Source organism: Triturus cristatus, chromosome 10, assembly GCF_964204655.1.
Source record: "Triturus cristatus chromosome 10, aTriCri1.1, whole genome shotgun sequence".
Taxonomy (NCBI): domain Eukaryota; kingdom Metazoa; phylum Chordata; class Amphibia; order Caudata; family Salamandridae; genus Triturus; species Triturus cristatus.
In genome coordinates, this window is record NC_140593.1 from 781,489,436 (window position 1) to 781,515,986 (window position 26,551).

A 26,551-nucleotide genomic window follows, 5' to 3' on the forward strand; every position below is an offset into this window, starting at 1 on the left:
TGCGGTCCAGATAAAAGGAGAGCGCACGTTTTGGGTCCAGACGGTGAAGCCTCTCTTCCTCTTTGGAAGGATGCGGAGGCGGAAAGAGGGTGGGCAAGGTGACAAGACTGCTCAAGATGAAATGGAGTCACCACTTTCGGAAGAAAGGAGGGACGAGGCCGAAGGACAACCTTGTCCGGATGAACAGAGAGAAAAGGAGGCTTTGATGATAAAGCCTGGAGCTCACTCACCCGTCTAGCCGAGGTGATGGCTACCAGAAAAGCAGTCTTAAGCGTCAGCAGACGAAGAGGACAATTATGAAGAGGCTCAAAGGGAGCGCACATTAGAAATGTGAGAACAAGATTCAAGTCCCACTGAGGCATTACAAAAGGGACAGGAGGGAACGTGTGAGTAATGCCTTTTAGAAAGCGTGTAACTACAGGGGGACTTGAAAAGAGAAAGCTGATCAGGAAGCCGGAAGAAGGCAGAGATGGCAGCAAGATAACCTTTCAAGGTGCCCAGGGCAGAGCCCTGCTGGGCCAAAGAAAGAAGAAAGAGGAGAACCCCAGTAAGAGGGGCGGAAAGGGGATCCACAGCCTTTGCTGTGCACCATGCCACAAATTTGTTCCACCGGCAGGCGTATACCGTCTTTGTGGAGGGACGCCTGGCTGCCAGAATGATATCACAGACTTCAGGAGGCAAGTCAAATGGCATCAACTGCCGCAGCTCAATCTCCACGCATGGAGGTGGAGGCTGGACAGGTTCGGGTGGAGGACCGTCCCCTGCTGCTGCGACAGAAGATCCTCCCGAAGCGGCAGACATATCGGAGGATCGGTCAACATACTGAGTAGCTCGGGATACCAGTACCTTCGTGCCCAATCCGGAGCCACCAAGATGACTTGGGCCCGGTCGTGCCTGATCTTCTTCAGCACTCTGGGCAGAAGTGGTATAGGCGGAAAGGCGTACAACAGACCGCAACTCCACTCGTGACGAAAAGCGTCGCAGAGCGAGTGCCGCCTTGGAAATTCCAACGCGCAGAACTGCTGACATTGCGCGTTCTCTTCGGTGGCGAATAGATCTAACCAAGGCTCTCCCCACTGCTGAAAGAGACCTTGCGCCACTTCGGAGTTCAGACGCCATTCGTGATCCATCATGCACCGGCGGCTGAGTTCGTCTGCTCTGGCGTTCAGAGCCCGCCAGATGTTGAACCACTAGGGTGACACCCTGGTGTTCCAGCCACGTCCAGAGGCACAGAGCCTCCTGACAAAGGGTCCACGACCCCACCCCGCCCTGTTTGTTGCAATACCACATGGCGGTGGTGTTGTCCGTGAACACCTGCACGACACTTCCCCTGACAGAGGGAAGGAAGGCTTTCAGTGCAAGTCGGATCGCTCTCAACTCCAACAGGTTGATGTGGAGACGAGACTCCGCCGGAGACCAGAGGCCTCTGATCTCCGCCTCTCCCATATGGCCACCCCATCCTAGGAGGGACGCATCCGTCACTACGACATGCTCTGGTTGGGGAAGGGAGAGGCTCTTGCCCGTGACCCAATCGCGGTCCGTGAGCCACCACTGCAACTGCTGTGCAGTGCCCTCCGAGATCAAGACATGGTCGGACAAGTTGCCGTGATGCTGGGCCCACTGAAACTTCAGGTCCCACTGCAGAGCCCGCATGCGCCGCCTGGCGTGATGCACTAGTCGGATGCAGGAGGCCATCAGCCCCAGAAGCCGCAACACTAGCCTGACCGAAACCCAGGATAGAGGCCGAAAGATGGGAATCAGGGCCTGAATATCCCGGACCCGCTGTTCCGGCGGATAGACCCGGAACTGCGCCGAATCGAGAACCGCTCCGATGAAGAGGAGCTTCTGAGAGGGACTCAGGTGTGACTTCGGCACGTTGATGGAAAACCCCAGCAAATGCAGGAGATCCGCCGTAGTCTGGAGGTGGGAGACGACTGCCTGGGGCGAGCCCGCCTTCAACAACCAGTCGTCGAGATAGGGGAAGACTGGAACCCCTGATCTGCGCAGATGAGCTGCGACCGCCGCCATCACTTTCGTGAACACCCGAGGGGCACTGGTAAGGCCGAAGGGGAGCACGGTAAACTGAAAGTGCTCTTGACCCACCGTGAACCGCAGGTAACGCCGGTGGGCCGGCAGGACGGGGATGTGGAAATATGCATCCTGCAAGTCCAACGCTACCATCCAGTCTCCAGGATCTAGGGCAGCTAGAACGTGAGCCAAAGTTAACATTTTGAACCGTTCCTTCCGGAGGAAGGCATTGACGTTCCGGAGGTCCAAGATAGGGCGTAGGCCCCCTTTTCTCTTCTTGGGAACCAGAAAGTAGTGGGAATAACAACCACGACCTACTTCTGGGCTCGGAACGCGCTCGACGGCCTCCTTGGCCAAGAGGGCCGAAACTTCCTCGTGTAGAAGATTCAAATGATCCCCCGAGATACGGTGGTGCCGCGGTGGCATGGCTGGAGGGGTCGTCACGAAGGGGAGGGAGAAGCCCCTTCGGACGATTTGCAGCACCCACCGGTCTGAAGTAATGGCACGCCAGTGGAGCAGGTGATGGCGAACCCGGCCTCCCACTGGCGTGGAATGGGCCTGAAAGCTCGGATTAGGAAGGCTTTGAGGCAGATGCTGCCGGGGTGGATGTGGACTGACCGCGTCGTCCTCCAGTACCGCCTCGGCGGAAACCACGTCCGCGGGCAGGCTGGTTCTGCGGCCGGTGGCTAGGCGGACGTGAGGAGGTGCCCCTTCCTTGGCCACGAAAGGAGCGAAAAGCTGAAGTTTGTGGCCGCGGGGCCGAGAGGCCCAAGGACGTGGCCGTAGCCCGGGAGTCCTTGAAGCGAGCCAGCGCACTAGCGCACTGTCCGCTTTCTCACCAAAAAGGCGAGCGCCATCAAAAGGCATGTCCATGAGGGTGCCCTGGACATCCCCTGAAAAGGACGTGGACCGCAGCCAGGCGTGACGTCGAAGCGCCACCGTGGTAGAAATCGCCCTACCCAGCGAGTCCGTAGTGTCGAGTCCACATCGGATTGCATGGCGCGCTGCATCTCTCCCATCGGCCGAGGAAAGTCGCGCCCGGGCCTCCTTCCGGCACAGTGGCAGCACGTCCTCCACCGCATCCCACAGAGTGGGAATAACGGTCCAAGAGACAGGCGGTGTTCAAAGACCGCAGGCCCAAACTGAGCGAGGAGAACAGCTTCTTACCAAACTGTTCCAGTCTCTTGGAATCCCGGTCCGGAGGAGCGGACGTGAAGGAGGATTGGGAGGTAGAGGCCTGGATAACCAGACTCTCGGGGGTGGGGTGTTGAGACAGAAAACTGGGGTCGCCCGGAGCAGGGCGGTGGCGCCTGGCAACGTTCCTATCCACAGGAGGGACTATGGAGGGCTTGGACCAGGTGCCCTGTAGAACGTCAGTGAGGGCCTCATTGAATGGTAGCAGAGGCTCAGTGGAGCATGCGGCAGACTGAAGCACCTCAGTGAGGATGTTAGTCCTCACAGCCACGGCAGGCAGCTCAAGCCCAAGGGCTTCGGCCGCCTTGCGCAGCACCACAGAAACAGCTGCACCCTCCTCCGAAGCAACAGTCGGAGGAGAGATGAATCCAGTGTCCGGTGAGGTGTCCAAACCACTGGCCTCCCCCAGTTCATCTGCCCAGTCCTGTGCAAGTTGGCCCTGAAGGGCCATAGGGTCATCAGACCCCTCCCAGTCGCCCCCATCATCTGATTCCTGGTAAACAGGAGGAATGATCGGAGCCGGTCGATAGACAATATGTGTCTCTAGAGGCGTCGGCGCAGCGGCGTTGGGACCGGACAGGGGCTGAACCGGGGATCGATATCGACCGGAGCCGGGGGCGGTATCGGTGCCGGCGGAGGAGGCGTAACGAGGTTGACCGGAGTCGACGGGGGCACAGGCTCGGGCCCCTCGGGGACCTGTGGCGCCGGGGCCTCCAACGGCACCGGGGCCGGAGCCGCCGGCACGCGAGGTCGCCCAGTCGAGTCCGCGGGGCCCGAAGGCGCGCCAGCGGGCGTCAACGGCGGGGCCAGGCTCCTCATGGCGTCGCGTCAGTCCCAGGGACCGTCTGGTATGGGGACTTGCGCGGCGCCTGCGGCTACCGCGGAGCCGCGGGGGTGGAACCACCTGGACCCTCGGCCGAGTCGCGCGAGGGGAGTCCGAAGAGCGGTGTCGCCTCTTGGACTTCTTGGAGTGCCTCGACTTACCCGAAGACTTCGAGCCAGACGAGTGACTATGTCGAGTGCGGCTCCGTGACGGATCCTTGGACCTCCTCCTGGACCGGGATCGAGAGCGGCGCGGAGCCGAGTGGCGAAGCTCGAGAAGCTTGCGGGACCGCTCCCGCCTAGCTTTCGAGGTCAGGGCCATACAATCGGAGCACGACGCCGCGTCGTGGTCGAGGCACAAGCAGTACAGGCACCGGCGGTGATGATCGGTCACCGACATCAGTCGGTGACCGTCGTCGCAGGCCTTGAAACCAGGCATCCTACCGGCACCAGAGTCGAGAAGTGACCAAAAAGAGTCAAAAAAGTTAGTCAAAAATTGACTAAAGGGGTAGCTCTCCCGGATCTGCGCTTACTGGCGCGGAAAAAAGAAGAACTGACGTCAGCGCGCGAGGGCGACGTCATTCCGGCGCACGACGCCGACGACGGACGCGGAGCCGCAGACGACGCCTAGCGACGCGCAAGGGGTATTGCTGACGAAAAATCTTCCGGATCCAGTCTGACGCCTGGGGATATTCTAAGGTGAGGAATCTAACTAACGTGTTTCTTTCAGATCCAATGTTTGAAAAAATCTTGCAGACCTCATCAATCCCACGATCTTGGAGGGGAGCAGTTATCTCGCCAATTTTTAAAAAAGGAGACAAGAACGATCCAAGACGTTATCGCCTTATAGCCTTACTTGATAATGAGGCAAAATACTATGCGGGCCTCTTGCTCCAGGAGTTAACATCCTGGGCGGAAGATACAACAGCAATTCCTTACAATCAAACTGGATTACGCAAAAATATGGGGACGACTACTAACATTCTAGCCCTATCGCTTTTGATTGATTCAGCTCTTGCGGCAAAACAACCTTTATACCTGTGCTATATTGACTACAGCTCCGCCTTTGACCATGTTAATAGAAACATGATGTGGCAAAAATTAAAGAAAATGAACATTCCATCATTGCTGTTGAACCAACTAATTCTCCTGCACAGCAATACCTGGGTTCAGGTCAAACTAGGTGCAGGGGAATTCTTATCCAAGAAGATCCCCACAAGCACAGGGGTAAAACAAGGATGTGTGCTCGCACCAACACTATTCAATCTCTTTATGGCTGAACTGGCAATCCTGCTGAACGAAAGCAACTCTCATGCACCCAAGTTAGGCGGCACTCAGCTGTCTAATTTATTCTACGCGGATGACTTGGTACTGATTAGCCGGACCCCGATAGGCTTACAGCGACTGTTAGATATCACCTCGCAATACTCTAAAACAAACAAACTCAGTATCAATCAAGAAAAAAACAAAGTCATGTGCATAACTAATAGCAAAAAGAAATTATCAACTAGTTGGTTTCTGGACTCAAGGAAGCTGGACGTTACAAGAAAATATAGATACCTGGGGGTCATCTTAGACCCCAGCGGCAGCTTCAAGCCACAATGCGAGGAGATAAAAAAAGAGAGGATTAATGACAGCGGTATCCCTAAGAAACTTAAAAAATAAGATAACGGGACCAAACCTCGTTCCTTTAATAAAGGTGATACAGGCAAAACTGATCCCATCAATCACCTATGGAAGCGAAGCAATGAGAGGATGAGAGGAAGGGACGCTAAAACGGCAGACGGAACAGTAACAAGAGCTATGCGCATGATCTTTGGCTTGCCAAGGTACACTTCACCTGCGCAGATTAGACTTGCATTTGGGCTGGTAAAGGAAGAGCTGGCACGTAAAGGTGTATACTTAAAAAGCTGGTACAAAATAAGCAGGGGGGAAGCAAACACACTCAACGCTCTCCTTTGGAAGGAACTGCAAACCAAAGAAAATTGCCCCGCAAGGCTCTTCTTGGAGGACGCAATAAAACATCTGGGGGTGCGTCAACTGTGGGATCTACAAGGGCCTCTGGCGGGTTTTAAAAAAGCAGCAAACAACAGAGTTAGAAAAGAATCTCTCCTGCAGGACAAAGCTTTATTGACGGAGCGAGCTCATGGGTGGCTAACCATACAATCTTACTCCAAGCTTAGGCCACAATTATATCTTCAGACTAGCTTTGCCAAAAAGAGAAATTTCTGAAATATCGCCTAGGACTATTGCCTTCTGCAGACCATATGGCCCCTTGGCTACGTCCCTCAATGCCAGCAAAGTGCCGTCTTTGTGGGAATGACGAAGATAACATCATACACCTTATTACCATCTGTAAGGAGCTGTTGCAAGACCGCCGGAACCTTCTGAGACCACTATTTAACAAAAAACGAATTAGGTCATGCAGGCAAGCTGTCCTGGCATGCTTTTCGGGTGACGAAGTTCAACTGAGCTGCCGATTAGTAAAATATATTGAAGCTGCAGAAGTCCGCCTTAATAAAAAGAAAGAATAAACCGAAACAGCTAAATTGATGGAACCCAGTGCATCACTTGCATCCTTAGAGCTAAAATACTCGGATAATAATGGGGGCACAATTGGCATCTAGGAGCCCACTGGAACTTAATGCCACAAAGAATAAGCATATGGGGATGAGAATGTCTTGCTACCCATCCGGACTACGAACTGCAACAACTAAATGCATCTTGAAGAGGAAAGCAGGCCAGCTCAATTATGTAAAGCTCCTCAATGGTAAAGATAGAACTGATCTAGCAGTGGGCTAATCTCCCTTCCCGCTATGGTTTTATAGTTTTAAACTTAGTAATTGTTTTTTAATTTTAGCCTTTTATATCTTACCACAGTATTAATATAATCTTCTATGCTGCTACAGACACACGAAACCGTTTTTATTGATGTTGGTTTGTAATGGTTTTTATTAACTGTACAATAAAGTATTACCTTACCAAGATAATCTAGCTTCTTGGATTCTTTATCTGGAAGGGAAGAAGGGAATGCACCCTTAGAAGAGGCTTCGACCACCGAGCTCTCAGAGGAAGGGTATTGCCCTAGCTGTCTCTTTCACATAGAGAAGTTTAATTGAGGAAATAGTCTCAAAAGACTGCACTGCAAGCTCAGGATCTGCATTGGAAGGCCAAAAAGTATAAAATTATGTCAGAGTGCTCAGGTGGCATAAATATGGGGGCCTAATGCCATATCTGGAGTGAACGTATCTGCCTCGGAGCCGCATAATGTCAAATGTAGAAGCGTAAGGGAATTGCTGAAAAGTTTCCGGATCTGGCACCTAAGGAGTTTCACAAGTTGAGGAGACTGCATTTAGAAGACGCATATATCAAGTAGTTAAACAAGACCATGAATAATTACCTTTTCAAACTCTTTCTCTTGTATGTCCAACATTGCCTGAATTCTTTTCATTACTTCCCTAAAATGTTCACCCTAAAAGATAGATAAAAAAATTATAAATACTTGAAAGAAACTATTAGTACATTTCATATTCCTCTTTTCTATAAATAGAAGCAACGTTGAATGAAGTGGTATATATTACCAAGTTCAGTGATAAATTTGTGAACAAATCAATGAAAAGAAAAAAAGTTACTCAACTGCGGTAACAATCTTTATGATGGATGCCGTATCTAACAGCAAATTCCTCACCTGTAGAACAACCCCAGGAGTCCCACTGCATCCGGAAACTTCAAATGTTCCGAGATCGCCAGTATAGGGTGCTGGACTCAGTCAGGATCGGAACAGACATCAGATGACACCAAAGAGCTTATATAGTGCCCCACCCTGGTGTACCAATGTCATTAACACTTTGTTTTTTCCAAGCCTTTGAGGTGTGAGGGCAAAATGACTTTGGTGAAAACTTTTTGCAGTACCAAAAGAATGCACAAAGGGATTAATTGGTTCATATGTCATCCATCAAATGGGGAGGTGGAGGAGGAGGAGGAATCCGCAGGAAGATATAGTATCCATCAGAGATCGTTACCGCAGGTAATTTTCTTTTGAGGGATACTTCAACCTGCAGATTCCTCACCTGTAGAACAGATTCCACAACAATGCTCCATCTAGGAGGAAGCTTGATGGATGATTATACCAGGAAGTCCTGTAGTACCGACCTGGCGTGGAGACCATCCCTTCTTAATCAAGATGAACAAGTTGCTTACCTTCGGTAACGCTTTTTCTGGTGGCTACAGTATCTGCCTGCGGATTCCTCACCTTATGAATATCCCCTCTGCGCCAGCATTCCGGAAATTTTTCGTAGCTCTCTGCGCCGATGAGGTCGTCACAGCGTCATGGCTCTGCATGACGTCACCGGAGTCATAAGAAGATCATGTCGGCGTGATGACGTCAGTTCCATCCAGGCAAAACGGGCGCACCGACAAAGACAACGTATACATAGTATACCAAATTCACACAAATACACTCAGTGTATAAAGAAAGATGAAAGCTTGCACTTCAAACAAGACAATGGTAAATAAACAGAGGTAACAAGGTCTTGAGTACACCCAATACGTCAAAAATCTAAAACCTCAGCTTTTATGGTATTAAAAGGGTGGACAACGGGGAGGTGGGTGGGTCTGTGAGGAATCCACAGGCAGATACTGTATCCACCAGAAAAAGCGTTACCGAAGGTAAGTAACTTGTTCTTCTGATGGATACATCTGCCTGTGGATTGCTCACCTTATGAATAGAATCCCACAACAGTACCTCTCCCGGAGGTGGTTGTCCACCCTTCTATACCAAAAAGTCCAGCAAAACAGAACGCACAAAATGGCCATCCCTCCTCACTTTGGAATCTAAGCAGTAATGCTTCGCGAAAGTGTGGAGGGAGGCCCAAGTTGCGGCCTTACAGATGTCCAAAACAGGAACACCACTAGACAATGCAGAAGTAGAAGATTTAGACCTGGTGGAATGAGCTTGAATGCCTACAGGAGGCTCCTTACCAGCCAGGGAGTAGATGCACAAGATGATCCATCGTGACAAAGTGCGCTTGTGCACCGCCCTGCCCTTCATACGACCAGCATATCCAACAAAGAGCTGGTCATCCTGACGGAAGTCCTTTTTTCTGTCCAAATAGACGCTAATCGCCCTCTTTGGATCCAAACGATGAAGTCTCTTCTCTTACATGGAAGGGGTAGGGGGAGGATAGAAAGAAGGAAGGGTAATGGACTGACTTAGACGGAAGGGAGTCACCACCTTAGGCAGAAAAGCAGCCCTGGTCCCAAGTACCATCCTTTCAGCATATAAGGTCAGAAAAGGCGGCTTTTAACTCAAAGCCTGGTGTTCATTCACCCTCCTGGCGGAGGTGATAGCTACCAGGAAGACCGTTTTAAAAGTTAAGTCTTAAAGGACTACTATGCATCGGTTCGAATGACGAACCAATTAAAAAAGTTAACACCAAATTCAAGTCCCACTGGTGCATAATAAAAGGAGTGGGAGGAAACAGGTTTGTCTGCCTCTTAATGAATCTTAAGACTATAGGAGACTTAAATAAAGAAGGCTGATCAGGTAAACACAAAAATGCCGACAAAGCCCCTTTTACAGTGGCCACAGCAAAACCCTCCTGGGCCAAATGAAGAGAAAAACAAAGAACATCAGAAAGACGAGCTTTTAAGGGACCAATAGACTTCTCTTCGCACCACTTAAATTTAGACCACCTGTATGAATAGAAAGACTTAGTGGAGTGTCGCCTGGCCGATAATATAACGTCCACCACGTCAGGCGGGAGAGAAAAATAATTCAAGTTGCCACGTTCAATCTCCAGGCATGAAGGTGCAGGCTCTGGAGGGGAGGGTGTAGAACTTGCCCCTCCATCTGAGAGAGGAGGGCTGCCCTGAGAGGGAGACGGAGTGGAGGGTGCGACGAGAGGTGAAGGTCTGTGGACCACATCCTTCTTGGCCAATCTGGGGCGATCAAAATGACTTGGGCCCGGTCTTGGCGAATCTTCCTCAGAACCCGAAGAATCAAAGGTATGGGAGGAAACGCATAAAAGAGATGTGAGCCCCAACTCAACTGAAACGCGTCCCCCAACGCTTCCTGCCCCGGAAACTGCAGAATGACGGGCAGTGCACGTTTTCTTGAGTGGCAAACAGGTCCATCCGAGTAGTCCCCCAAGTCTGGAAGATTTATCTGACTACCTCTGGATGAAGCCTCCACTCGTGGTCGGCAGAGAACTGCCGACAGACTGTCCGAACGTACGTTCAGCACCCCAGCCAGATGATTTGCCATCAAGCAAATCTGATGGCCCTGAGCCCAGGACCAGAGTTGCAACGCCTCCCTGCAGAGACTGTACAACCCCACTCCTCCCTGCTTGTTGACATACCACATCGCAGCAGTGTTGTCCGTCAGGACTCGAACCGACTGACCGCGAAGGGAAGGGAGAAAGGCCTTGAGCGCTAAACGCATCGCCCGCAATTCCAAAAGGTTGATGTGAAAACCTTTCTTCTGGAGACCAAAGACCCTTGATCTCCAGATCCCCCAGATGTGCTCCCCACCCTAAGGTAGAGGCATCCGCTATCACTGTGGCCACCGATGGAGGAAGATGGAAAAGCTTCCCTTGAAAACACCTACTACAAAGAGGTGTTTTGGATTAAAAAACTGCAAACCATGACCCCTCAAGGTCTTAATGATAAATTGGAGATGACTGGTTTCCTTTAGAAACATATACATATAATCTGAGTTATCACTCAGGGACCCTCACGCGGAATTACAACATCACAATTGCGCACTGATGAGGAATTTTATTGAGATTCACACTAGCACCCAACACTCATATTTAGATTACTAATTTCCATTAGATCCAACACAGAGTACCACGAGAAGGAGAGTAGCTTCAGTTAGAATGTTCACTAAATAATTGCATAACATCATAATTATCATTATATCCGTATCATGAAAATATGGTATATGTGACTGTTTATTTAGAATTACAATGTTTTTTCATGGAGAAGTTTGATGGCACACTTTCTCACATATAAGCACAAAGGGTGAGTTCACTGATGTTTGGTTTTTATAATTCTGTTCCGCTTCCATCAAGAATGAGTAATGTTTTTACATCGTGAGATTACGGCGTTTTCCGCACAAATGGAGTAAACAGAGTCCATTCTTAGTGTCTCCTATTTTTTCAAAAAAGACATCACGTTGACGGAAAAACTATCAAGTTTACGCTTCGTTCTTTGAACTGTAGAGAGCAGAGTCCACATTCAGTGTTTCCTAATGTTTGCACGACATCATCACGGTGATGGTAAAAACCAGGAAGTTTACTCTTCGCTTTGGAATCATTAACGCTATACGCGAATGCGGCGCCGTCCACAACGGAAACTAATACGAATGCCTTTCTGGTAGTTAGCATAGATATATTTTATGGCACCACCAAATACTGGTGTCCATTGGCTATTCTTGTGTATTCGTTGTATACATCGGGTAACTTGAAATTGTTTGCACTACAGGTAGTTCATATACGCCATTTGAGACGGCTGTTTATGGCAAGTGACCCGGAGTTTTTCCATTTATTGAAGACAGCTTTGATACGCCCTGTTGAGTTCATTATTCGCATATCTTGCACCTCGACGAAGGTGAGCTGTGATTCTAAGGGGGAACGGTAAAGTGTTTTGTGTTTGTTTTAAATGACAGTCACAACCATTGAGTTTTTTTAATTCTATGTCAGGAGCGGAGGCGAGGATTATGCTGTAACTTCCTTTATTCCTACAGCCAGCAGTATTCAAATCCAACAATAACAAAAAACTAGCACTCCCAAGGTGCTCTGGGTAGTCCATAATGTCCACCAATCAGCATGCCCGTCATCCCCGAAGGCATGTGCTTCCCGGGTCAACTCCTCTTTCTTTCCTGCTGCCACGCAGTTGTTTGTTTTATTGTTCTCTCTCAAGCTTTTGGTGTTTTACTGTTAGTATTGAAGGGTTCTTAGGCGCTTATAATATTGTAATGCTTGACTGATACTGACTGTTGCTCGGTGCCAGTGTTCACGTTTGTGGGGAGAGTTCCCCTTTTTATCGCACGCGCGTGTGTTTCTCCTCGCGCCACCTTATCAATTCGGCAGGCGCAGGGGGGGGGGGGGCACATGCTGCGATACTGTCAAGCGGCTGTTTTCATTTAAAGGCGGCATTCTTTTGTTGCCACTGATGCGCGATTGTCGGATTACATAAGGGCCGCATCGCTGGGGGGCGCATAGGTCGTCTCGCTGGTCCGGATCGCTTCCTGTGGCGGGGACCAGCAAGATCGAGTGTGCCCGCGATTCCAAGACGGCATTCGTGACGAGTCGGCTTCGCAAACCTCTGGAGAAGGAGGTTAGAGCCTGCCTTAGGGCTGAGTGTCCCCGGCCAGTCCTACCAGGCAAGGTGTTATGTTATGTTATAGTGTTTTTGTATAGCGCCTATCACCGCCGGTCTCTAAGCGCTCACACAGAAAAGGAACATAACCTGCTGTCTCCTAGATCACTCCGCCGTCCGCCCCAGTAGCTGCGAGTCTTCCTTCAAGCTGGCCGGTAGCTCATTCCACAATTGCGGGAGAAGTACAGAAAGAGCCCTGCCCCTTTTAGATTTCAACTTAAATCTGGGTTGGATCAGATTGGCGGCCTTACCCGAACGCAAGGTTCTGCCTGGAATGTACTTCCTCAGGCGCTGTTTAATGTATTCTGGGGCTTTGCCGAAAATTGCCTTGTGAGCCATGCAAAGACACTTAAACTGCACTCTAAACTTAACAGGCAGCCCAGTGCAGCATCCGGAGAAGTGGGGTTGCATGCGAGTTCCTGGGTAGGGAATAGATCAGCCTGGCCGCATCGTTCTGCACCACCTGCAGTTTCCTCAACAACTTATGCGGCAGGCCAAGATATAAAGCATTTCCATAATCCAGCCTCGAGATGACTGTGGCGGACACGATGGACTGCAGAGCGGGGGCGGATAGAATAGGTGCTAACTTTCGCAGTTGCCTCAGCACCCCCGTCTAAGACCCCACCACCGCCGAGACTTGAGGGGCCATGGAAAGGTCTACATCAACCTTTAGCCCTAGGCTTTTGACCACCCTACCAGGAATAGGTGTTGTACCTAGTTCTGGGGGCCAGAACAGATCGCACCAGGGATTGACTCGGTTTGTGATGACCAGCACCTCTGTTTTTTCAGCGTTCACTTTCAGAAGGTTATTGGTCATCCAATTTACAGTGAATCGGAGCAAATTTCTTACCGATTCCTGTGCTTCCCTTGTATCTTCCAGCTGGACCAATAGCTGGGTATCGTCAGCATAGTTAAAAGTTTGACAATTCTTATGCATTAACTCCTCCACCAAGGGTTGTAGGTAAAGGTTAAAGAGCAAGGGAGAAAGTGCGGACCCCTGGGGTACGCCCCAGGTCACATCACTTGCCTCAGATAACTGGTATCTCAGCTGCACCCTCTGGGTTCGACCCGTTAGAAAAGATTCAAGCCACTTGAGCGCTTGTCCTGTTATTCCCAGCTTTGCGATACGGTCCAGCAAGATGGTATGGCTGACCGTATCGAATGCCGCTGACAAGTCCAATAGAATCAGGGCACAAGGCTGTTTATTGTCCGCCCTGATTCTCAGCGCATCAGTAACAGTGGCCATTACTAGTTCTGTGCTGTGTTGGGGCCGAAAGCCCGCCTGCCTGGCATGGAGTAAACAATGTTCCTCCAGGTAGCTAGCCAGTGTGTTCAGAACATGTTTTTCCAGGATTTTGCCCAGGAATGGCAGTTGCGAGATAGGCCTATAGTTCTTTAAAGCCTTGGTGTCTGCTCCTGCTTTCTTTAAGAGTGGAGAAACCCTAGCTTCCTTCAGCTGGACTGGGAGATAGCCCGCCTCTAATGAATCGTTCAGTAGGCTCAACAGCTGAGTTTGGATACCAGGCAGGGCCATTTGAAAGATTCTCGGGGGGCATGGTGGCCATTACTCCTGAGGTCGACCAGAAGATGGCGACTTTTCTTCAGAAGTACATTAGAGACCCCAAAAAAGGTATCGACAGGTCCTGGAAAAATTGCCAGGACAAGCTCCTGGACTTGACTGGCCCCTCACGAAGATACTTGAGTTAGCGGAGGAAGCCAAAGCTACGGGGTCTGCCTTGTCGCCTTAACGCATTTCTAATTGGGCTCAACGGGCAATAGTTTTCTTAGGGAACGCAAACTGCGCCCTCTCTACTGAGAGGCGCAGATACTTCCTACTCAAAGTGGACCCCAAGTTGGGCGGCCTAGCCTCTTCGGAGGCGGGCACAGTGGCAGATGGCGGTTTGTTCGGGGAACCTTTAATGAAGGAGATGACGAAATTTGTCTCTACCTTTACATCACTGAATAAGGCGCAGACTTCAATAAAAAAAGGTGTTCCGCCCGAGTGTTTTTGTCAGTGCCTGTCGTAGCAGGGGCCTCTCGGACGGCAAGTTTTACACGCAAGGCCCGCAGAGAGGCGGAAAGAAGACCACAGATACAGGACGACAAGAGTTCTTCCAGTCCCGCCGGGGCTCCCGAGGCAGAGGCGGCAGGGGCCGAGGTCAGCAGCTAGCCGGTTCAGATGAGTGCCTTTCCTCTGTCACACTTCGGGGTGGGGGGCAGGTTGGCTCTTTTCGAGAGCAACTGGAGAACCATTACCTCGGACGCCTGGGTGTTGCAGAATGTAAAGGGCTTTCAGGTAGAGTTTTACAGAACTCCTGTGCAGGACGTTCAGCCCCGACCACTGTTATTCGCACAAGACAAAGCTACTCTCATGGACAGGGAGGTGGCGGATCTTTTGCGGAAAGGAGCGATAGTCCCTGCTCCCTTACATCCGCGGGGTTTTCTCAGCAACATTTTTGTGGTGGACAAGACATATGGCGGTCAACGCCCCGTCATAAACCTCAAGGAATTCAACCAGTGGCTGGTCTACCGCCATTTCAAGATGGAGGGGATCCATCTGCTGCGCGACTTGCTGCAACCTGGGGATTGGATGGTCTGCTTGGACCTGAAGGACGCGTATCTGACGGTGCCAGTGTTTACCCCCCCACCGGCGTTTCCTTCAGTTTATGTGGAGAGACCAGGTCTACGAGTTTGTGACCCTCCCCTTCAGCCTGTCGTCAGCACCGTGGTGCTTCACGAAGGTTCTCAAACCGGTAGTGGAAACGTTGCGGGGGAAGGGCTTGCGTCTCATCGTCTACTTGGACGATATCCTGTTGGAACAGTGCCCAGAGCGGTTATCCAATCGTCTCCTCGAGACTACGGAGTTGTTGCAGCATCTGGGTTTTGTCATCAACATCAAAAAATCCCTTCTGGTTCCTTCAAGGCAAGTGACCTTCCTAGGTTTTACTATCGATTCGGTGGTTCGGACCCTAAGCCTCCCTCCAAGGAAGCTAGTCAAGATTCGCAGGGAGCTCCGGCGGACTCTAGCACGCCCCTCCGCTTCGGCAGATTGCACGAGTGGTGGGCCTCTTGTCCTCGTCCATTGAGGTGATTTTTCCCGGTCCCCTCCATTACAGAGCTCTTCAGCGTCTCAATGCATCGCACCTCCTCAGAGGGCTCCAGTACTCAGACCAAGTCCCGCTCACGGAGGAGGTGCGCAGGGAAATGAGATGGTGGCTCGACCATATGGAAGCCTGGAATGGCAGGGCCATTTTTGGTTGCGACCCCGATTTGGTCATAGAGTCCGACGCCAGCAAGCTGGTTTGGGGGGCTCGCTGCAGGGACTCCTCTACAGGAGGAAAATGGTCCGCCGAGGAAGGCCAGTTGCACATCAATTGCCTGGAATTGATGGCCGGCACTTTTGCCATTCGCTGTTGGACCAAGGACAAGGTCTCGTGCAATGTCCTGTTGAAAATGGACAACGTGTCGGCGGTGCGTTACATCAACCACCTGTGGGGGACAAAGTCCAAGGCATTAGCAGATCTGGCCAAGGTTCTGTGGACGTTTTGCCTGTCCCACAATATCTCGGTATCGGCGGAGTACCTTCCGGGAGTAGCCAATGTGGTGGCAGATCGGTGCTCCAGGAGTTGGACGGATATGAGCCTGTGGCAACTTCAACCAGAGGTCTTTCAGCGCCTCTACAACACGTGGGGTCAGTTTTCAGTGGATCTGTTTGCGTCCAGGTTGGACCACCAACTGCCGAGGTTTTGGAAGCCGGACCCTTTAGCAGTGGCCACGGACACCTTCCTGCAGGATTGGTCCGTGGAAGCGGGCTATGGTTTTCCCCCATTCGCAATGATCATGCGACTCACGGCTCAGGTTCACAGGCAGCGAACAAGAGTGGTCTTGATTTCCCCGTATTGGAGGTCTCAAGTGTGGTTTCCAGTTCTTCTGGAACTTTCTTGGGATTCTCCAATCCTACTACCCTGAGATCCTTTTCTTCTGATGGTTCCCCAAGGTCTTCCCCATCCCCTTCTCCAGCAAGGGAGGATGCCCCTCGTGGCATGGCGGATTTCAGGCATCGCTGGAGAGTTGGCGGATTATCGCAGGACGCTCAGAAGCTGTTAGGCATGGGCGGACAGCACCAACAAACTATATAAATCGGCCTGGGCTAGATGGGTCGGTTGGAGTGTTCGGAACAACCAGGATCCCATTGAGTGCGAAGTGGTAGCTATCCTCAACTTCTTGGCGTCTCAAGGCCTTGCCTACAGAACGATTAACTCTTATCGTTCAGCGATTTCTGCAGGACAGGGTCATCCAGTGGGAGAGCATCCAATGGTTTGTAAGTTACTGAGAGGCATTCGCTTGACGCTCCCTCCAGAGCCCAGGTATTCTTCTCTGTGGGACGTTAACAAGGTCCTTCGTCTGTTCAGGTCTTGGCAGGCCAATAAATACCTGTCCAGGAAAGAATTGTCGGGAAAGTTGGCGATGCTTTTATGCCTGGTTTCATGTCGCAGAGTCTCAGATGTTAGAGCTCTGGACATTTCAGGTAGAGTGTAAACACCTCAAGGAGGTACCTTCCATATCGTCAGGAGGACGAAGTCGGACTCTAGGATAATTTCTAATCCAGCTTTCGATCATTCCCCTAAGCTCTGTGTGGTTAGATGTCTTAAGGAATATGAAAATATGACTGAGGAGACTCACCCACCAGGCGAACGTCAATTGTTGCTTTCACTACGTAAGCCCTTCAAAGCAGTTTCACCACCAACAATAGCGCGTTGGATCAGATGGGTGATGCAGGAGGCGGGCATAAATGTCTCGTAGTTTGGAGCCCATTCTGTGCGAGGCGCCATGGCGTCAAAGGCCTTCTCCCTGGATGCCAGATTAGAGGATACCCTGAACGCGGCAGACTGGTCATCGGATTCGATGTTTAAGAGGTTCTATGTTAAACCAGTCATGGATATGGCCTCGCTGGTGGTGGATAAGCTTTGAACTAGCATAATCCTCGCCTCCGGTCGTGACATAGAATGAAAAATGTCCTAATAACCATGACGGAAAATTCTATTAAGGACGCGGAGGCGAAGATTATTCCCACCCAGGGCTCTAGTGACCTCCTGTTCCCGCACGGGATTGAGTTTCGTAGCTTGCCTTTCTTTGGGTGAGCGAGGCCTCATATGGTATAAGTATTCTCTTATTTTGGTTGTTACAAACGCATGCCTTGAGTCATCCTGCTTCTGTTTATTGAATTGTTGCTCATCTTGGACTAGAGAACAGAGTCATGGGCCTCTGGTTCTTTTTTTCAGGATCTGATGGAGTCAAGAACGAGTGACGAGTTGGACATTATTTCTGGCCGCAGTCTCGAAAGAGGAGTTGATCCTGGAAGCACACTCCTTCGGGGATGACGGGGCATGCTGATTGGTGGACATTATGGACTACCCAGAGCACCTTGGGAGTGCTGGTTTTTTGTTATTGTTGGGAGTTGAATACTGCTGGCTGTAGGAATAAAGGAAGTTACAGCATAATCCTCGCCTCCGCGTCCTTAATAGAACTGAAAACTTTCCGTCATGGTTACTAGGAAATTTTTCATTCTCAGGGATACCATATAGGATAACCGAGAGAACTGTGCCCATTATCACAAACCTAGGCGGCAGGTACGCAAGAGTGGATTTTAGTGATTTTCTGATTGGCCTTGGTGTGGCAGGGTCACATAAGTGAGAAGTTGGCATGATATATGATGTCACTAATTCTAGTGTAAACCTTGTATCAGTCCAAACAACCCTTATGGTGATTGGTTGTAAAGTCAACCTTATAGACCAGCTATCCTAGTGGTAGCATGGACAAGAGCAGTCTTAGGCTAAACTCTGTATGGCATGTGAAGTCAGCTGTTATACCACTTGTAATCCCTTGAATACCAAATGAAAGGACACCACAACAGATATATATATACGAAAATAGAATGTATTTATTCTAGTCAAACCTTCAGCACTCTTTATGAGATTCGAGGTAAGTACAACACAGTCTTATTTAAGCATACATTAAGTCACACAGGTGAGTAATACAGTTAGGCCCTAGGGGCCACGCAAACCATATACTAAGTTAGTGGTATAAGAACCACTGTCACGAACACAGGATAGGCCTAGGCAATCGCTGGGGCTACACTATACTACCAAAGGTTAGGAAGTGGGAGGCCCACGGGATTCAGGTGCAGAGTGGAAACACTCACGCGCAATGCGTAAAAGTCGATAGAAATAGTAGTTATTTGAAATTAACAGTTTTAGGACACTTCTGGAATAGCTAGAAAGTCGAGACTCGGAAACTAGACCCTAGGATAGTCAATACCCATGTGAGCACCGAAGTACTCAAGTTACCTAGCCCACGGGCTGCGGGTGCATAGGTGTGAACTTGCGTCGGGTTTCGTCGTTGACTTCTATGGATGCCTGAAGGAAAGTTGCTGACAGGCAGTCCGTGAAGAGTGTCCGATGGATGCCAAGGCGGGGATCAAGAAGGAAGGAACCTGCAAGCAGAAGGGACAGAGTCTAGGTCACCAGCCAGGAGCCGGGAAGGAACCAGGAAGGAGCCAGGCGATGTCGTGTAGATGCAGGTGAAGAGGTGAAGCTTGTCGCAGCAGCCACAGGTACCAGGAAACGTCGAGGACGACCAGGACCAGGAGATGAGCTGTCCCTCAAAGGCTCTTGCTGTCGGCGGCGTCGAAGTCGAGTCAGGACCCAACAAGCCTTGGCAAGCGGAACCCACGCAGGATGGAGGACTTGCTTCTGGTGCAGACCAAGAAGGTCTGGGGTGCTTCTCTTTCACAGAGGAGGGGGTGCCAGTCTGGAGGAGCCGGACCAGCAAGATGAAAGTAAAGGTTCGTCGTTGCAGAGGCTACTAGCCAACGGGCCAGCAACCGGACAACACGTCGAGCAACACAGGTGCAGAAGGGCCCCACGCATAACACGTGAAGTGTGGGGAGCTGATCTTCTTTGCAGACGGTGCTCGGGAGTGGGGCTTCTCAATTCCCCAAGCACAGCCTCGAGGGAACCTCGGAAGTCGTGCTAGTCAGTTACGGCCACTTTTCCCAAGTCGCCGGTCCCACGTCCCTCGTCACCTCCACGGGTCTCAGCTTCGCTGGAGATGTGGATCTGGTTCAGAGGTGTCTGGAAGTCTCGGCGCTGGTCAGTCTCTGCAGTCGTCCCTCGTAGGATTCAGTTGCAAAGCAAGCAGCGGTCGCTGGATGGTGCCTGGTTGCCCAGGGTGGCCACTCCTTGGCCACAAGGGAGATTTTTTCAGTCTTCTTCCTGAGATCGAATGTCCAGAGTTTCTGTTCAAGTTGCAGATTCAGGTTAATCTAATTTAGCAGGGTACAGCTATCTACTGATATACTGGGCTACCTGCAAGGTCCCTCCTATGGGTGGGACCAGGAAGGGGAGTGGCTACACCCCCTTTCCTTTGTCCAGTTTCGCGCTGGTGCTGGAGTGCCCCAGCACCGGTTTGAACTGGACTGCCTGGAGCACCTTGTGTGCCCCAGGCATGTCTCATTCCTTTCAGCCCTCCCTGCCCCAATACACTAAAGTCTGTCTGGGGAGGTGCTAGCACCAAGCAGGAAACCTATTGTCCAGGCCTCCCTAGCTGGGAGGGCTCCCAGCTGCAGGAGGTCAGACTCGTGTCTGTGGCAGCAGCATCCATTTTGTGATGCTGAGGCTTTGGTGAGAGTTAAACAGCAAAGTAGGATTTTAACATGTCTCTCCCTCTAGAAGGGAGGAATAAAATCCTCATCACCAGAAATGGTATGGGGGTATTATTCCAAAGTGTTAGACACCTTACACAACATGTTTTGATAAAGCCAAACCATAGTTACCATAACCGTTTAAGATTATAAGGCACTTTAAGAGTATATGGTAGGCTATATCATAGAACAGCTATAAGGACATGGTTCCGAAAGCTGCAGACAGGCTCAGCTCATGCTAGAGCACCATCTCACATGTTACCAAGCACTCTGCCTCCAGGATTGTTAAGGCCTGCCATAGGAGTGGCTCACAGGTACACATGTGTCTATTTTAAGGGTAGATATAGGTATACTATATCTAAGCAAGGGGTGATTACACGACCTTGCCCCAGCTGAGTGATCAGCCAGTTGTGTCTGATTGGAAGGCCAGACCAGGGGTGGCATAATGCATGCTGCAGCCCCTGGGAGGCCTAGGGTACACCTATGCCCTGGGTACCTAGGGTACACTGTACAGGGTCCAATAAGGTGATCCTTACCAATTGGGTATGTACCTAGGGTACATGGAGTCCATTTTAAAGAGAGAGCAGACAGCCTGAGACCCTGAATGGCAGGATCTCAGGCCAACTAAGTCGAAAAACCAGCTAAACACTAGGCAAAAAGTTGGGGGTAACCATAGTCAAGATATTCACCTTCCTACAACATATATTTATTCAACATAGTGTTTTTTCCATAGTGGTTGGATCTCGTGAAATTCAGAGTACCGGCGTTGAATAATCAGGTATTATAAATAATTCGGAATGTGTTTCGGTCACTTTGGTGAGGGGAGCACAATGCTCTCACAAATTATAAAAGCACTTAAAATCATATCTGATCCCAAAAGTGCAGACTTTGAAATGTTCTCCTTTTTTTGCTTTCTTTTCACAGTATACCCCTGACGAAGGGACACAGAGTCCTGAAATGCATTGGGTGTTTTAAGCCAATTTATATTTTGTTCTGTTCAGAAAACATGTAATTTTGACAATCTTATTTTGTTCATGTCAAGAATTGAAAAGCAAGAAAGTGTAAGCATATGACAACGTATATTTTGTTTGAAAATCGTTTTGATTAAAAATCAGAATTGAATGTAAGAAACACTTATTTGCAGTGCAGATTGCAGTCCTAGTAATCTTTTCAAGTACTAGGCCACTCACTATGTCTCACTTCTATGCTATGCAGGCATATTCGCAACGCTGCACACATATCGAAATATTCTCATTCCAATTTGTTTATCAGTGTGCGCTCACCACCCACAAATACAAGGCTTCCCTTGAGACAGATTGCCCTCCATGCTCCACCAAGACAGATCCGCTGCAGCTTCTCTGGAGATCCTCACAGACTCCCTGAGATCTCCGTTGTGCTGATACCACTGCCTGCGGAGACACCACTGGCACGCCCTCATGTGCCAGCGTGCAAGGTTGACCAACAGGATGAAGGAAGTGAACAGACCGAGCAGGCGAAGGACCTTCAGAACTGGAACAACCGCTTCATTGTAAAACAAGGGAATAATTTCCTGTATGTCGAGAATCCTTTTGGGTGGAGGGAATGCTCGACACACAGTAGTGTCCAGTACCACCCCTATGAACAGGTTGCGCTGTGAGGGCACCAGGTGAGACTTGGGTACATTTATTGAAAAACCCAATTTGTACAACAGCTGGGATGTCACCTGCAGATGACGACACACCATCTCTGGAGACTCTGCCTTCAGAAGCCAGTCACCCAGGTATGGGAAAACCAGAATCCCCAACCTTCTGAGATGGGCTGCCACCACTGCCATCACCTTGGTGAAGACTCGAGGTGCAGTAGTAAGACCAAACTGAAGAACCGCAAACTGGTAATGTTGCGATCCAAACCGTGAAACGGAGATGCTTCCTGTGCGACTTCAGGATCGGGATGTGGAAATACGCATCCTGCAAGCCGATGGACACCATCCAGTCCTCTTGCTGCAGCGCCTGAAGAACCTGCACTAGAGTGAGCATCTTGAACCTCTCCTGTTTGAGAAATAGAATCAAGATTGAGGTCCAGTATTGGACGTAACCTGCCATCCTTCTTGGGAATCGGGCAATACCTGGAGTAGCAACCCTGACCCCTTTCCTGCTCCGGAACCACCTCTATCGCACCTTTTTGTAATAAGGCCAAAACTTCCTTCTGAAGGAGAAGCAAATGATCCTCCGTGCAAAACCCTTGGCAAGGCGTGTAAGGGGGAGGGAATTTCCTGAAGGGAAGAGCGTACCCATTTTCCACAAGATCTAGAACCCAATGGACCGAAGTTATTAATTTCCAGTCTTGTAGAAAATGGGTAAACCGACCTACCACAGGACCCACATGCTCCAGATGGCAGATCTAGGGCTGCTTTCCTGCATTACCGGGAGGGGAGGTAGAAGAGGTGGAGGAAGAGGCATGTCGTCCAGCTCCGCGAAGGTGACCTCTGCCTTCACCTCTGTAGGATTTATACAGAGGGTTTTGCTGCTGCTGCTGTTGCTGAGGCTGACGGGAACGAAAGGAAGACTTCCCAAAATCACGGTATCTTCTGTAACCATACCCTCTTGACAGAGTGCAAAGCCAGAGATTTTGCTGTGGCTTTACAGTCTTTAAATCTCTGCAAGGCCAAGTCAGCTTTTTCCCGAAGAGCTTAGAACCGTCAAAGGGACGGTCTAAAAGGGCAGCTTGCACATCAGGTGAGAATCCTGACGATCTTAACCAAGAATGCCTCCAAGTGGAAACAGACGAACCCATCACCCTTGTCACCGAATCTGCAGTGTCCAGACCCGACTGGATTACTTGGCTAGCAGCAGCCTGGGAGTCCATCAAGACCACACTTAAATTGCTCCGATCCTCTTCAGACAGCTTACGGAGAATCTGCTTGTCCATAAGGGCGTGGATATATTTGCCCAATAGACAAGTTGCATTTGTGGACTTTAATGCCATACTGGCCGAAGAAATAAAACTTTCATTGCCGACTGCTCAAGCTTTTTTGAGTCTCTATCAGCCGGTGCTTGAGGGAAAGAGCCAACCGACTGCTTCAAACAAGAAGCTTGAACTACCAGACTGAAGTGATGGGTGAGAAGACAGGAAATCAGGGTCCCCTGGTGCTGGTCTATATCTTCTAGAAACAGATCTAGAAACTGCAGGAGCAGAAAGAGTATTACTCCAGACTTCTAATATCGGCTCCATCAGGGCATCATTGAATGGTAAAAGAGGTATCACCACAGCAGAAGGAGAATGAAGCACCTCTGTTAAAAGATTAGGCTTATATTCAGCCATAGGAAGCTGTAGGTCCAACAGTTCAGCTGCCTTCTTGATGACAACATGATATGGAGCTACATTCTTCGAAGGAGAAGCCTTCTGTAAAGCAAAGACCCCTTCCGAAGAGACATCCAAACCACTTGCTTCACACAAATCTTCCAATAAGTCCTCAGACTCAAAGTTCCCCTCCCTCTATGTCACCAGCCGATATTGCTCCTCTTCAATTAACCTCTGAGCTTCTCTTCTCGAACGCATCCTCAGCTGCGGTGTCTACGGCGCCATCGGCGGCGTCGAAGGAGGCTCCGTGACAGGGACCCGCGAACGAACCCTGGAAGAGGGGACGCCAGACGGAGCCGGAGACTGCCATGACGGCGCCAAAGGCATATAAGGAATAAATGTGGCTCTGGTAAAAATACCATACATCGCATTCATGAAGTGCGACGGATCCGAACCCAGCACCGGGAACGAAGGAAACTGCGCCGGTTTGACTTCCTTATGAGGAGAACCTGGAGTCGGATCCACTGGAGTCACAAGCGGAGCCAAAAGGAGCAGCAGCAGACTCTTCCTCTACTGGATTCGAATCCAAATACGAAGCCGGAGAATCAACTAGCGCTGGAGACTGCACCGGAGAACCCAAATCAGGAGACCCGCCTGGTGAAGCCTGTGGAGACTCAGAAGGTGAAGGAGAAATAACATCCTTGGTAGGACGTCGAGGAGCAGGAGAAGGCGACTTTGAAGCTCGAGACTTGGACGAGCAACGTTGAGCCCCAGTCTCTTCTTCTTATGCCTCCTCTTGGATCCATGCAAAGTCGACGACCTCTACTTCGATCTTTTACGACCTCTTTTCTCCTTTCTCACCTTGGACATGTAGAGCTTGGCCTCTTTCCTTCAGCGCCTTAGGGTTCATTTTTCTGCAGGATGATCAACCTTCGACGTCATGATCACTAGAAAGGCACCATAGACAGTCATCATGTGGGTCAGTAATTGACATGTGACCCCCCACATTCCTTGCAGGGCTTGAAACTCTACTTCCTAGGAACACACAGTCGAAACAATAACAAATAAAGTCTTGAAACAAAGTAGCAGCTGAAAGACAGGAGAGTCCAAGAAAATCCGTTAGCTTGTATCGCGGAAAAAAAGGAACTGACATCACGCCGACGTGGTCTTCTTATGGCTCCAGCGACATCATGCGGAGCCGCGTGCGGAGCCATGACGCTGTGACGACCTAGTCGGCGCAGAGAGCTACGAAAAAATTCCGAAATGTTGGCGCAGATGTGATATTCATAAGGTGAGGAATCCACAGGCAGATGTATCAATCAGAAAATACCACGGCTCCGCTTAAAACTCTGTATGATGTCACTGGAGCCATAAGAGCCTCGTCAGCGTGATGACGTCAGTTCCACCCATTTTTTCCGTGCCTCCAAGGCGAACAGGTGGACCGACAACAGATTCAAGTATACGCAGTACACAATAATCATACTAATACACATACCGTAAAATTAAAAGGAAAGCTAAAGAATAAAAGCATTTCCTATAAACCACACAAAGGAAGATAGAAGAGACAATGCAAAACAAACATGTTAAACAATGCCACCTTTAAGGTATACAAGGGTAGACATCGGGGAGGAGGGTGGGCCAGTGAGGAATCCACTGGCAGATACTATTGCCACCAGAAAAATCGTTACCGAAGGTAAGTAACTTGTTCTTCTGATTGATACATCTGCCTGTGGATTCCTCACCTTATGAATAGAATCCCACAGCAGTCCCACTCCCAGTGGAGGGTGTCCACCCTTTAATACCAAAAAGTCCTGCAGGATAGAGCGCGCAAAATGACCCTCCCTCCTCATCTCAGAATCCAAGCAATAATGCTTTGCGAAAGTATGGAGGGAGGCACAAGTCGCAGCCTTACAAATGTCTATTACAGGATCACCTCTGGCCAAAGCAGAGGCGGATGACATGGCTCTGGTGGAATGAGCTCTAATGCACAAGTTACTTACCTTCGGTAACGATATATCTGTAAGAAACATTAGTAGTGATAGATTCCTTACCTTAGAATTAACCCTAGGCGTCAGACTGGATCCGGAAAGTTTGTCAGCAGTGCACCTGCGCGTCGGAAGGTGAAGTTGTGCGGCTCTGCATCAGTCGTGGTTGCCGAGATGACACTCCCTACCTGCCCAGATGAGCTGCAACCACTGCCATCACTTTCGTGAACACCCGAGGGGCGCTGGTAAGGCCGAAGGGAAGCACGGCAAACTGAAAATGCTCCTGGCCTACTGTGAACCGCAGGTAACGCCGGCAGGACGGGATTGAGAAAATATGCGTCCTGCAAGTCCAACGCTACCATCCAGTCTCCAGGGTCGAGGGCAGCTAAGACCTAAGCCAGAGTCAGCATCTTGAACTTCTCCTCCCGGAGGAAGCGATTGACGTCCCGGAGGTCCAAGATAGGACGCAGACCCCCTTTGTCCTTCTTGGGGATCAGAAAGTAGTGGGAATAACAACCACCCCCTACTTCCTGTTCGGGAACACACTCGATGGCCCCTTTGGCCAGGAGGGCCGTGACTTCCGGGCAGAGAAGAGCCAAGTGATCCCCCGACATGCAGTGGCACCGAGGTAACATGGCAGGAGGGGAGGACTGAAAGGGAAGGGAGTACCCTTGGCAGATTATCTGCCGCACCCATTTGTCTGATGTAATTTCGCGCCAGTGAGGGAGGTGGTGGCGGAACCTGCAACCCACCAGCGTGGGGTGCTCCCCAAAGCTCAGATTAGGAAGGTTTGGAGGCGGAAGCAGCAGGGGTGGAGGTGGACGGACCCGCACGCTGGTTCCCCGCCCCGCCCCTGCAGAAACCATGACCCTGGCAGCGCTGGGGCTGGTTCTGCACAGGTTTAGGGGACGGGTGCGCCTGACTACCTCTACCTTGGCCACGAAAGGAACGAAAACCAACAGAGAACGAGCTCATAGTAGAAAGGCCCAAGGACTTGGCCGTAGCACGCGAATCCTTACAGCGCTCCAGGGCACTGTTAGCCTTGTCGCCAAACAGGCGAGTGCCATTAAAGGGCATGTCCATGAGCGAGCTTTGGACATCGGGTGAAAACCCAGTCGAACGCAACCAGGCGTGAGGTCGCAACGCCACAGTAGTAGAA

At 50.4% G+C, this 26,551-nt stretch overlaps 1 protein-coding gene across 2 annotated transcripts in view; it reads right to left on the reverse strand.

Annotated features, from left to right (window-relative positions):
• USP7 (ubiquitin specific peptidase 7) overlaps nucleotides 1-26,551 on the reverse strand; it is a 1,511,465-nt gene that overhangs the window by 141,976 nt on the left and 1,342,938 nt on the right. For both annotated transcript variants that reach the window (XM_085628311.1, XM_085628312.1), the window contains exon 29: nucleotides 7,445-7,516. In XM_085628311.1, the coding sequence (XP_085484437.1) occupies nucleotides 7,445-7,516 (72 nt within the window). The remainder of the gene's footprint in view (nucleotides 1-7,444; nucleotides 7,517-26,551) is intronic.